General features: G+C 34.2%; 1 protein-coding gene across 1 annotated transcript in view; it reads right to left on the bottom strand.

Annotated features, from left to right (window-relative positions):
* UBXN2A (UBX domain protein 2A) overlaps nucleotides 1-13086 on the bottom strand; it is a 29163-nt gene continuing 16077 nt past the window's right edge. The window contains exons 3-7 of the mRNA XM_090280953.1: nucleotides 12515-12653; nucleotides 11970-12076; nucleotides 7580-7717; nucleotides 6057-6227; nucleotides 1-3634 (exon numbers count right to left, since the gene is read on the bottom strand). Coding sequence (XP_090137079.1) covers nucleotides 3442-3634; nucleotides 6057-6227; nucleotides 7580-7717; nucleotides 11970-12076; nucleotides 12515-12653 — 748 coding nt within the window. The 3' untranslated portion in view covers nucleotides 1-3441. The remainder of the gene's footprint in view (nucleotides 3635-6056; nucleotides 6228-7579; nucleotides 7718-11969; nucleotides 12077-12514; nucleotides 12654-13086) is intronic.

Here is a 13086-nt window from a genome sequence, read left to right as displayed (position 1 = left end):
TTTACTGTGATGAACAATTTTTTAATTAAATAGATTGCACTTAAGAGAAAGAACAAAGAAGTAAACCCCACCATGGAGTCCTCATGCTAGTTTAACTCAGGTCACAAAGGATGGTTTAAAAAATAAACACAACCATTAAGTTAGTATTAAAAATATCATATGTTAACAATTCAGAGTATTAAGTGAAAGTAACATTGGTTAAAGTACCTGGCAAACAGAAGGTACCTAATAAATATTTGTGGATTCTCAAACTGAATGAGTTTGCCAAATAAAAATGACAAATGCACCTATATATAACTATTTTATACCAAACAAGTATAAATTATTTCACAGATCCTTTAATAAATAGTATTTCATCCTTAAGACAACAGGTCTTTAACCATTAGCAAAAGATTGCTTTCAAAGTAGTTTAAGGCACTAAAATAGATGGATAAATACCATATTTTCAGTACAATGAAATGTAATAAAAAGTATTCAGAATGAGAGAAGTATATAAAATAAATAAGAGCTACTTTTATAACCTGCATAATGCAGAGTCATTTAACCAATACATTAAAATCTGAAAATTAGAAATGTACGTCTATATTAGCCATAACAATGATTTTCAAGAAACTGAAAACAGTTTTGAACTACTTAGTTCAAATAATATTCCACACTTAAGATGCTTATTTTCCAGTTTGCCTTCCCTGGATAAATTCAGTTTATGTTTTCAAAAACCAACGTTTTGAACAATCTACACATATAATTAACAATGTTAAAACTGGAAACTTTCAGGTTAAAAGCTTTGTCAGATGGGTCTCATTTTAGAAAACCTCTGAGGATATTATTCACATTAGTCAACATTTTTACAGTTACAAAAATGAAGGTTATTGCTGGTGGCAGGTCTTTCCCTATAGGAACTTCTGGGTGCATTTTACATGGACACACAGGAGAACCTCCAATGTGTCTTCTGGTTAAATAATTATAAACTGGAAAATCCATGAAAGAGGCTTTTCCATAGGTTAAGACAAATATTAAATAGAGGTCCCTTTATAGAAATATATGGAGAATCATATAATGACTATAATTATGCAAATAGAAATTATAAAATGCTTCATGATAGGCCTATATGAAACATTTTTCTTATATATTCTTGAAAATACATTAATAATCATGTTATGTTATTTTATATCTGAAAGAGAAGTTCATAGATCTTACTGTCTCCTCATTATTTTTAAAAATGCCATTATTTTTGTTTTACTAGAGAGAGGGCTCTACCACAGCTGTAAACATTACTGACAATATTTGTTTTCATTTAAGTATCTTTTCATTTCTGAGAGTAAATAACAAAAGGAAAAGGTTTTCCTTTGTCCTCCTTCTCTTCCTAATAAAAAGACAGGCCTCTGCCCTCTAGAAGGCTGGGAGCTACAAAGGAAGCATTATTCAAATGGACCTCACGTAGATGTATCTTTTAAAAAAGGTCTAGTTTTGTGTGTGTACTTCCCTTTTGGTATTCCTGGGCCTTTAATAAAAACCTCATTTAAATCTTTCAGCCTTATCTCAGCTGTGCTTTTAGAAGATAAAGGACAGGTTTATGCCATGATTAGTTCAGAGTTAAAGGGAAGCAGTCTAAGAACAAACTGGGGAACGAAGGTAGAACTTAAGAGGACTGGCAGCCCCACTGCAGTGGCAGGTCTTCCGCTGTGCACGGTGAAGCATGGGCTTCTTTTCTCAGGGTGGAAGCTTTAGTGCAGGGTTTCCTGAAGACCCATTCTTCCACTGCATACCTAAGAATCAAATGAGATGAAAACTGCGGAGGTCTGGGATTCATCCCAGGTACGATGAATCAGAATGTCTGTGGTAAGCAGGAGTAGGCATTTTGAAAAGCTTCCCCAGTGATTCTTACATGCAGGCTTGAGAATCACTGCAAATCACTGCTCTATGAGCATGTCTCTTTCAGGGGGTCCGCAATGACTATTTTCATAATCATACAAAGATATTATTTGTTTTGTTCATTTTCTTTTGAATGTACAGTAGCATTTACTACATGATGTGTGATATCACAACAGATTGAATGCAGAAGCAGATATGAGATTCCATCTGTCTTCTTTAAGTCAGGCAGGAAAGACATTTGCAAAAAAATGGAATACAATGCCACTTTTATCACTAAATCTCTCTTTTTTTGAAAATATTTTTTTTCATAATAATATTAATATTAACATGATTATTTTTAAAGGAATATTTGATAACTTAATTTTTAATATGGTATGTTTATAACCCACATAAACAAAAGGTCTTGTGACAAAAAAGTTTGAGAACTGCTCTTTCCAGCAGATATCCAGTGCCCTACGAACATTCCTACTGATAGGCACAGCTACTTAAGTTCCTTGGCACACTAGTGAATATTTCACTTTAAATATGATTCAATACATCATTTGCAAAATAGCTTCCTAAATTTACTTTTGGGCCAGGGAATTTAATCTGACAGTGAAAAACTCAAGTCTACCCAGTTTTAGTCTAAGAAAAAAAGCATCTTCCCTTGGTGATATCAGAGTGTAATAAGTAATCCTTTAATGTATACACAGGTTGACTCTAATGCATAGACTAGAAAACCATACATTACATGATGCACTTAAAAATATTAATTAGCAATGTGACAGCACATTAGATTCTGAGTAAGTAGTCTCAAATGAATGGCTTACTCCAAAAGTGAGCTAAGAACAAGGCCTTCGTTTTTTAATGAAAATAAAATAGGGGATAAACTGGGGTCTTTGGAGAGAAAAGAATTTTAAAAATTACACTTCTTGAAAATGTAGAAATGTGAGTAGGCAGATTAATACCGACATTATACTAAGCTACAGAATTTCATTCTTACATGAAAAAACATCTTGGATACTATTGTCAAATCAATATCTTGCCATTAGAAAATGCAAATTGAGAACAGTTTGAGGTTTAGGCATAGCTGTAGAGAAAGCAGTTCCTTCCAGCCTTTTGATTGTATCTCAGGTATAAAATAATGACATTGATGCCTTTAACCTGCCATGTATAATTTTTAATGTATTGCTATTTAAAAATTCTGAGACAGCTAAGATTTGAACAAATCACTGCTGTTTGGGAATGATGTTTAAATGAATGATGCTGTGAACAAATTGCTGATTTGTACCACGTTAAGATACTAAATGATATTGTCATTTAATGTATCTTACACTGAATAACTGGTATTTGAAAATTAGTATAGATTTCTGAGTAGCCTTTGGGAGACAGTGCACTGAATATAGTCGCCAGTCATAGTTTACTTTCCTCACTGGTACTTACTCAAAAATCTTCTCATCCGGCGGGGGATAAATAGGGCTCAAACCACAAGTCCAGCGAACCCGACTTTCCCCCATTTCAGTCTGCATGTCCACTCATAACCATCATTTCTCTGCAAACTTGCCACTTAGTGTTTCAAAAAAATCAATGTTATGAAAGTTCTCTAAAAGGTTCAGTGGTTTTTTGGAGTCTCTGAATGATTACAGCATTCTTTAAATCTGCTTCTTCCAACGTGAGTGTTTCATCTAGCAATCTGAGGAAAGGAAGAGCTGTTGCCAGGGAAAAGGGAGGACTTCTTTGAGATCCTTGGAATTTTTCAATGAAGTCTTTGATATGGCTTATCCTGTAAAACAGCACAACCTATTAATATCATTTGTGAACATCTGAATTAGCTAATTTAAAGTAGTAACTTGTGAAGATATCTGGCTGTGTTAATACATAGAACACTCAAATTATAATGAAAGAACCGATCATTTGGACTTTAAAAGGTTGATCCTTGGTGATAGCAGGGAATCACTATTAATTATCTTAGGTGTGACAAGGGTATTATGGTTACATTTTTAAAGACTATCTTTTGGAGACATATACTGAAATATTCACATATGAAATTATACGAAATCTGTAATTTGCTTAAAAACAGTTCAGTGGAAACTAAGTGATAGATCATTATCTTCTCTTTTCTTTTATATATCTCAGTAACTATAATAGAAAGTTTACATGTCTACATATTTAGCTCTGAACAGATCAGAAATGGTCCAGCTAGCAATCCTACACAGACAGATGCAGGTTTCTCTTAAAAACCAGGTCACGCTGTGTTTCATATCCAATTAGTAAGAACCTTTACAGTGCATGGAGGATCTAAGTATAATGAACACTATGTAAAAGAATCATTGCAATCTTGAATTAGCTCAAAGTTATATTCACCTAAGTATGTGTGTGGGTTTGGAGGGAGAGTGCATACATGGTTCATTAAAACGAAGATGCCATTGATTTTAAGACACATCCTTTTATGTATTAAAAAAATCCAGATTATGACAAAATATTTTCTTAACACTTAGAATTTTATTTTATATTTATTGAAAGAGCACTTTTGACTTAATTTCATACAAACGTTTATCAAGTCACTCATGTGCTTCTATAATATAAGTAGAATAAAATGGTTAAGTCATTCCTAATACCTGAACATATTCAGACTTGGATCCTTAGAATCACTTTCGATTCGGTCATTTGTGTACATGTTTTTCCACAGGGTACCCACCTCTGAATCATCGGTTGTGTTGATGATACAGAATTTCTCTTAAAAAGTGCTCTACTACTCGCCCCGGGATGTTTTTTGTTCATCTGACACCTGTTCTGCATGCTTTGAGGCAGATATTAAGGCAAAGATTGCCACAGGGCTAAACATGGGTGCCTCCCTACTGCAAAGATGGCAAATGTGAAAACCTGTGCAACTCAGAGCTAATGAAGCATGACATATGGTGAAAGACCAAATTCTTCCATTCAGCAATTCACTAAAATTCACAAACTGTCACTCTAATAAACCTGTGCGGGTTACCAAAAATTTCTAGGACACGGTTCCTGTGTATTTATTTGAGTACCAAAAACTGGGTAAGTAAAGGCTAAAGTTTATGGCAAACAATATCAATATAAAAAGTAAGAAAACAGTAAAGATTAAAGGAACTGTGCAGTAAAAATTCCAAATGTATACTATGATCTCTACAATCACATGAAGATAATAAAAATATGCAAATCTTAAAAGCTGTAAGAGGATAAAAAAATACTTTTTGTTAAGCTCAAAAGGAAGCAAAAACAGGGAATAAAGAACAATAAGACATGGGTAAAGAGAAAACAAAGAGCAAGATGGTAGCCCTAAACCCAACTAGTTCAGGATACTATATATTACCATAAAAAGTGGACTAAACATTCCAATTTAAAAACAAAACCCTGATTAATCATCACTTAATATATACAGTTGGTCAAAGTTATTTAAATGCTTTAGTCATTTGGGGCAAAAATCTAGGTGACTACTTGTGACTGGAAATGTCAGAAATACATTTACAGCTAGGTGGTACATATGTGTTTATTTTATTATTTTAACGTTGCATATACAAGGTCTGTCCGTAAAAGGTCCAGCCATTGTTAATATAACAAGAATGGTTTATGAGACATCAATGTAAACTGGCAGCTGAGGAGAGTGGATTGGAATGTGCATGTGTGAACAATGACACCTTCACTGTACTAGTCAGTGGGGACGGTAGATGCTGGTGAGTGAGCATGTGTGCTGTGTGGCTGTGGCATTCAGAATGACTGAGTAGAGCAACGGATCTGCATCAAATTTTGCATTAAGCTTGAACATTCTTCTGGGGAAACTATTTGGATCATTCAGGAGGACACAGCTATGGACAGCTGGTGACAGGCAGCGTTATCACGACAAGGCTAAAGTTATGTAGGTTTAAGATTGTAGAATAAATGTAAGGTTCCTACCTTGCGGGAGGTCTAAAAGGTAATACCTGCGATAAGTGAGGGAATAATGTATATATTCAGTTAAACTGGGAAATTAATCAAATGAAAAGAAAGATAATCCATAAAACAGACTGAAAATACTTCATTACTGCCCAAGAATATCCATTGTCATGATACATTGTTTAGAGAAATGTTTATTAAGATCGTTGGTTAGTCCTGAAAATGACTCTTGACTGAACTAATAAGAGAAGTAAAAATTAAAATTTGGAAAAAAATAAGAGATAATGAAATGAAGGACTCACCTATGAGATACGTTAAATTTCTGAACAATCCTTTTCCCACTGGCTAACCAGATCTGTACATTAGTGATGGGTTCCAGGTTGTTCAGTGGGACAAGAGATGAATTATTTGATGAATTATTTTTCTTCTCAACTTCAATACTTTTTGCTTTAGAAATAATTTTTGGTGTGGCACTAAAAAAATCCAGACAATAAAGTCAGGTGCATGGTTTTTTTTCATTAAGCAGAACTTGACCATTAAACAATTACTACAAAAAACTTACATTAAGTATAGCTTTTAGAAAGATTTTAGTAAGTCACAACTGTTTCCTCAATAATAACATAAAGATATTGTTAGTTATGTCCATTATATATGATTATAGAAATCTAATGAAATTATTCCTACCCAAGTAATTTGTAAGCTTGTAGCAAATTCTACATAAGCCCTGGCTGGTGTGACTCAGTGGATTGAGTGCTGGCCTGCAAACCAAAATGTCATCTGTTCAATTCCCAGTTGGGGCACATGCCTCAGTTGCAGGCCAGGTCCCCAACTGGGGGTGTGAGAGAGGCAACTGATTGATGCCTCTCACACATTGATGTTTCTCTCCCTCTTCCTCCCTCCCTTCCCCTGTCTCTAAAAATAAATAAACAAAATCTTTAAAAAATGCAACATAGTTAGTAGTATATTTGAATAATTCAGACTTTGCCTTTATCCACTAAGATTAAAACTTATAAAAGATATTATAAATCCTCTGGTAAAAGAAACAAAACATTTTCTGATCATTCTGAAAGTCACTCCAGATATTTTTATATATTTGATTGAATCTGTAATAGCTTACCAATCTTGTTAATTAATATATGAGCATTCATAAAAATAAAAGTGATTCCACATCTAACCTCTTTGCATATTCTGTCATAAGGCATAGTTAGATACAATGAAGACTGCAAATTTTGAAAATAATTAAAGGTTTTGATACTGAAAACATCTGGAAGAAAATGACTAACACTGTTTATATCTTTGTACATATTTATTACTTGATGATAAAGCTTATTTTCATTAACATAAATAAAAATAAAAAAATAAAGGTTTTGATACTATACTAACTTTACCAGCCATTTTTCATTTTTATTACCTCAAAATTCAGATATTGATTACAGGACATAATGTTGAAAGCAGTGTAAAATGGAAGGAATCCTGTATTCAAAAGCTAGCACTTCAATGGCAAAGCTCAAGTGCTGGGTGTCAGGGAGAAAGAAAAAAAAAAGATTCATCCATCCAATTTTGTCTCATGTCCTCAATAAGCCAGGCCCTTTAGATCTGAAGAAATCAAACAAGCCTCCAAGGTATTTTTACTGTTAATTTATGTTAATTTACACTAAGGTAAATATGACTTAAAGGAGTCCTCATAAAAGTTAACATAAAAAAATGTGACTTCCAATGGGAGAAGGATAAGCTCTATATTTGTGGTCTACCTGGTATAATAATGATGGGCTGATTATTAGTCAAGCCTCTGCTTCTGGAAAGCATAGATCAGGAGCTTACTCACCTTCCCAGTCTGTGGCCCTGTCCTGAGAAGGGCTGGAACGCAGGCTTCGTTGACACACATACTTCATGTTTCTTATCTTCGACTTTAACATCCACCTCCTCTTTATCAAAAGTGCCCTCTAATTCTAAAGGCAATTCCCTTGCAAGGGAAAGAAACAAAGTGATAAAGATCACAAGGTGCTTTTTCTTTCTCTGAAAAACATACTCTAAATGCAAAAAGAAATTAAAAACATACAGAAAAAAAATATGCTCTTTACAACAAAAAAATGAATGTATTTAAAATAATAAATAGTATGATTACCAAAAACCAGGAAGAACAACACAGAGTAGTTTTTAAGACTACACACTCATAAACAGCTTGAGTTATTCAGCAGTACCCAAAATAGTACAAGTCATGAGATATTTGATGACTATATGCTGCTAAATTTAAACAATTTGATCATTTTTACAAGTGTCAGAATAGGGCTAAAAATGTACTAGAAAAATCAAACTCTCATTTCAATTTTTTAAATAAAAATACAGATTTTCTCCGGAAATAACAAATAAAAATAAAATATGAAACATGTTAAAAAATTTTAAAACTGTTTTCCCATTTTATCCCCCTAACAGAGAGATTAAAGTAACACAGGTCAGAACTCAGCCTGGGTCTTTGTCTGGCATAGCCCACGTGCCTCTCCTGTTTCATTCCAACACCTACAATCCCAGGAACAGTGCATGGGGCACCGCAGGGGGTGGGTAGGTATCTGTTGGATCTTATGATCTGTCAAGGCACTTGAAAGTTTACAGTATTACGGCATATATTAATTAAAAGCTAAGAAGTTACATGGGAAAAATTTTAAAGAAACTATAAATTTTAACAAACTTTTATAAAATAATTGTTTTTTTCTGATATCGGAAATAATACAAATTTATTTATCATATACTTATGATTTGTGTACGTTTCTGTATGCCATACTTCAAAATTTTAAATTTAAGAATAAGTAATACATGAAAGTTCTAAAAAGTAAGGCATAACAATGTAAACACATATCAACTTGAAATACCACTTATAATACCTCTCTTTAATAAAAACTTTGATGTTTTTTTCTCTACACATATAAAACTCTATATAATTATATTAGTTTTTGCCATAGATGGTATCAATCTACCCATATAATCTGCAAACTACTTCTTCAAAGCAACATACCATAGAAAGCTTCTCATGTTAGCACATTGATAGATATATGTCATCATTTTTACCAAACGCACACTATTATTCTGGTATAAAGCAGATAAATGATATAAACATATATTCTTTCCTCCTTTTCCTGTTGATTTGTATGAACTGTGTATACAGTCCATTTACATGACATAAATGTTTTTAATATTTACATAATCAAATTTATCCATCTTTCTTATATTGCTTCTGGAATTTATGCCAAGTATAGCTATAAGCAACAACATGAATGAATATCCCAAAGAAGTAAGCTAGCTGAGTAGATACAAAAACTAAACACATCCCATTTACATAAAATTCAAAAACAGGTAAAAATGAGCCCCGGCTGCTGTGGCTCAGTGGATTGAGTGCTGGCTTGCGAACCAAAAGGTCACCGGTTGGATTCCAGGTTAGGGCACATGCCTGGGCTGTGGGTCCTGGTTTGGGGCATGCGAGAGGCAACTGATAGATGTTTCTCCTCCTCTCTTACTCCCTCCCTTCCCTCCTCTCTAAAAATAAATAAATAAATAAAATCTTTATAAAAACAGATAAAATAAAATTAGAGTGCTTAGGGATCCATGTTGTTGGATTAAACTATAAAGAAAAACAAGGGGAGAGGGAGAGAAGCGGGATAAGTAAGGGAAGGGATTAGTTAAAGAGCCTGTATGAAAGACTCATGGACATGGACAACGGGGAGGGATATGATTGTGGGAGAGGGGGTGGGTTGGGTGGGGGAGAGAAATTAGGGGAAAAGGGGACAACTGTAATTGAAAAACCAAAATAAAACAATTAAAAAAAAAGAAAAACAAATGACTATTATAAGTCGGGATAGCATTACTTCTGTGATCTTCTTATTGACAACATGTAATCTTAATTTTATCATGAAGACAAAATCAGATAAATCTGAACTGAGAGATATTCTACATAAATTGGTCCATAATATTCAAGTGTCAAGGTCATGAAAAATAATATCAAAGAAAACTTAAAAACTGTTCCACTGTGAAGGAGACAGAAGAGACATGACATCTAAATGAAATGTGTGATTCCAAATTGGATGCTTTTGTTATACAGAATAATATTAAGAGAGTGAAACTTTAAATAGAGTCTGAGGATTAAATGCCAGTAATATATCAATACAAGGTTGTATAGTGGTTATGTAGGAAAATGTCCTTGCTTCTACAGGCATCACTTTAGCAGCTTACTCCCAAATGGTTTTAGGGAAAAAGTTTTTTATACTGCACTTGCAACATTTGCATAACTTTATAAAAGATTCAAAATTAATTATATTACATATTATAAAGCAATTTAAAATCTGTATATTATAAACATACATATACAAGTATACAGAGATATATGTGTAGGTATATATTAAAAATTGGTCACTATCAACCCTTCTGAAATAAAAACTAACAAAAAAGTGCTTTGCGCCATAAATTGATGTCATAGCTTAAAAACGCACTAAGAAGAGAGTGCCACGGGATAGAAATTTAATATTGTATAACTTTTTTTGCAGCGCAGAAGCATCAATAGCTGAAAAAATGTTCATGCCTTTAATTCATTTTTCCCCTCAGCAATCTATCTTAAAAGAGTAATCAGAGAAACTGGTCAAAATTTAAACACAATTATAATAAAACATAGGAGTAAATCTTCAAGACCTTGGACTCAGTCATGGTTTCTTAGATATAATACCAAAAGCAAAAGTAACAAATAAAAACAAATAAATCAGATCTCATCAAAATTAAAAACTTGTGCTTCAAAGGACATCATCAAGAAAATGAGAAGACAATACAAATAATGGGAGAAAAATCTTTATTTTTATTTTTTATTATTTTTAAAGATTTTTAAAATTTATTTTTAGAGAGAGGGCAAGGGAGGGAGGAAGAGAGGGAGAGAAACATTGATGTGAGAGAGAAACAGCAATCTTGCACGTGTCCTGACCAGGGATCGAACCTGAAACCCAGGCATGTGCCCTGGTCGGGAATCAGTTGGCGCAATGACGCCCAACCGACTGAGCCACAATGGTCAGGGCAAGGGAGAAAATCTTTTAAAATCATGTATTTGATAAGGGACTTGTATCCAGAATATATAAAGAATTCTTACAACTCGACAAGAAGGCAAATAACCCAATTTTGAACATAGGAAAAGAAAAAAAGGGACAAAGGATTTGAATAGATATTTTGTTGAAAGAAGATACATACATGGCTAATAAGTACATGAAAAGATGCTCAATATCACTGGTCATTAGGGAAATGCAAATCAAAACCACAATAAGCTACCACTTCATATCCACTAGGATGGTTATAACAATAATTTAAATGAACTGACATTAGCCCTGGCTGGCGCAGCTCAGCTGGTTGGGTGTCCTCCTGCAAACCAAAAGTTTCAATTTCTGGTCAGGGCACATGCCTAGGTTGTGGGGTTCAGCCCCTGTTGAGGCATGTATGAAAGGCAACCAATCCATGTTTCTCTCTCACACTGATGTTTCTCTCTGTCTCTTCATCTCTTTCTCTCTCCCTTCCTCTCTCTCTAAAATCAATAAGCATGACCTCAGGTGAGGATTTTTAAAAAATCACTAAAAAAAAAACAACAAAAAAAACACCTGACACTAACAAGTGTTGACAAGGAGATGATAAAATTAGAACTCTCATACATGGTTGGTGGGAATGTAAAATGACACAGACACTTTGGAATACAGTTTGGCAGTTCCTCATAAAGTTCATCATAGTTAACAACAATTCTGTCCCTAGGCCTGAGAGATGAGAACATATGTCCACAAAAAGTTTGTACACAAAAGTTTGTACACCAAGTTCATAGCATTTTCATAATAGCCAAAATGTGGAAACAACCCAAATGTTTATCCACTGATAAATGGATAAACTAAATGTGGTGCCTGTACAATAGAAATCACAATTCAAAGACTACAAAGGTATTTAAACATAAATATTAAACATAACTAGGATGTGGTATTAAGTAATTCTTGGCAAAGTGACTTAGATTAAGTCAGATTTTGATGAATCAGAATTCAAATTCCTACACTTTTATTTCAAAATTAAAACTGTGGCTCTCTTACAAAAAGCCATCCTATGAAAATCTGAATTTATAAGTATCTGTGAATGTATAGGCATGTGTAAACAAGATTAAAAAGGATTCTTCCAAACAAGACATGCCGAAAATATCCTGTTTAAAGACTGCTTACCCTTTTATGATGGAATTCAGAAACTGCTGACTTGCACCATCTGAATAACTTCTGAAATCATCATTGACTGTGAATCCATTTTTCCATAATTTTATACTTACATCTACCTGCAAAACAGTAAGAAACAAAATGCATCTTGTTCATAAAAATATACTTCTGTATACTGTAGAAATGCTGTACGTGTACTTCACATTTTGTCATACAATATTAATAAGATATGTACCGAAGGGTTGGGATTTAATAAAATTTATCATTTTTACTGCTTCATCAAGAACATCCTTAATTGAAACTAGTGTCTATTTTCCCCCTGCAAGTGCAAGCAAAGCAAACAGTAATTACCAGTATTTGGTGCCACTGCTTTGATTCCTTCTAAGGTACCCACAGCTTTACTATCAACATCCCTCATATGCAGTATCAGTGCAAAGTCAATACACTGAAAAAGTAAATCACATCCTACTACAATGAAACAGTTTTGACCTCATGGACCCATTCAAAGGTCCAACTTTTGAGAAACACTGGAAAAGAAACAAGCTACAGGCATTTACCTGTTTCTTCTGTTCAGTAGGAGACAAGCATTTGGCACCGACCTTCTGAGCTTCCTCAAAAAGGCTGTCAACAAAATGTTCACAAGTTGTTTGCCGGTTATCAAGAACACGCTTGTTGTCAGATCCTGTTTCACAGACCCTATATATACAAAAAAGGAGAAATAAGCGTTACAGACTCCTAGTGCTCTAGAAATTTACATAAATTACTCTGGTTCAGGGATCCTGTATTGAGATGCTATGCTACTTCTAAGTCTGCAGTTGAGACCCTGTTCTAAGTTAGGATGTTAATAATAGATGTGTGACCTTGGGAAGCCATGAACCCTTTTGGTCCAGAGCAGGGTTTTCTCAAGTTCAGTCTTTGTTGTGCAGGCAGTCCTATGTGTTGTAAGATGCTTAGCAGCGCCTGTGGCCTTGATGCAGTAGATGCCAGTAGCCTGCACCCCACCCCCCCCGCAAAGTGTTGTAACAGCCAAATACATCTCTAAGATGTGGGTGGGGTGGGGTGCGGGGTGGGAATCTTACCAGGTTGAAAAACACTGGTCCAGAGTAAAAATGTGTTCTTTGTAAAGGAC

The sequence above is a fragment of the Furipterus horrens genome, unplaced genomic scaffold, assembly GCF_987537825.1.
Source record: "Furipterus horrens unplaced genomic scaffold, mFurHor1.1.pri manual_scaffold_6, whole genome shotgun sequence".
Classification (NCBI taxonomy): Eukaryota; Metazoa; Chordata; class Mammalia; order Chiroptera; family Furipteridae; genus Furipterus; species Furipterus horrens.
The sequence above is the reverse complement of the archived record's forward strand: the minus strand, read 5'-3'. Positions and strand labels throughout refer to the sequence as shown.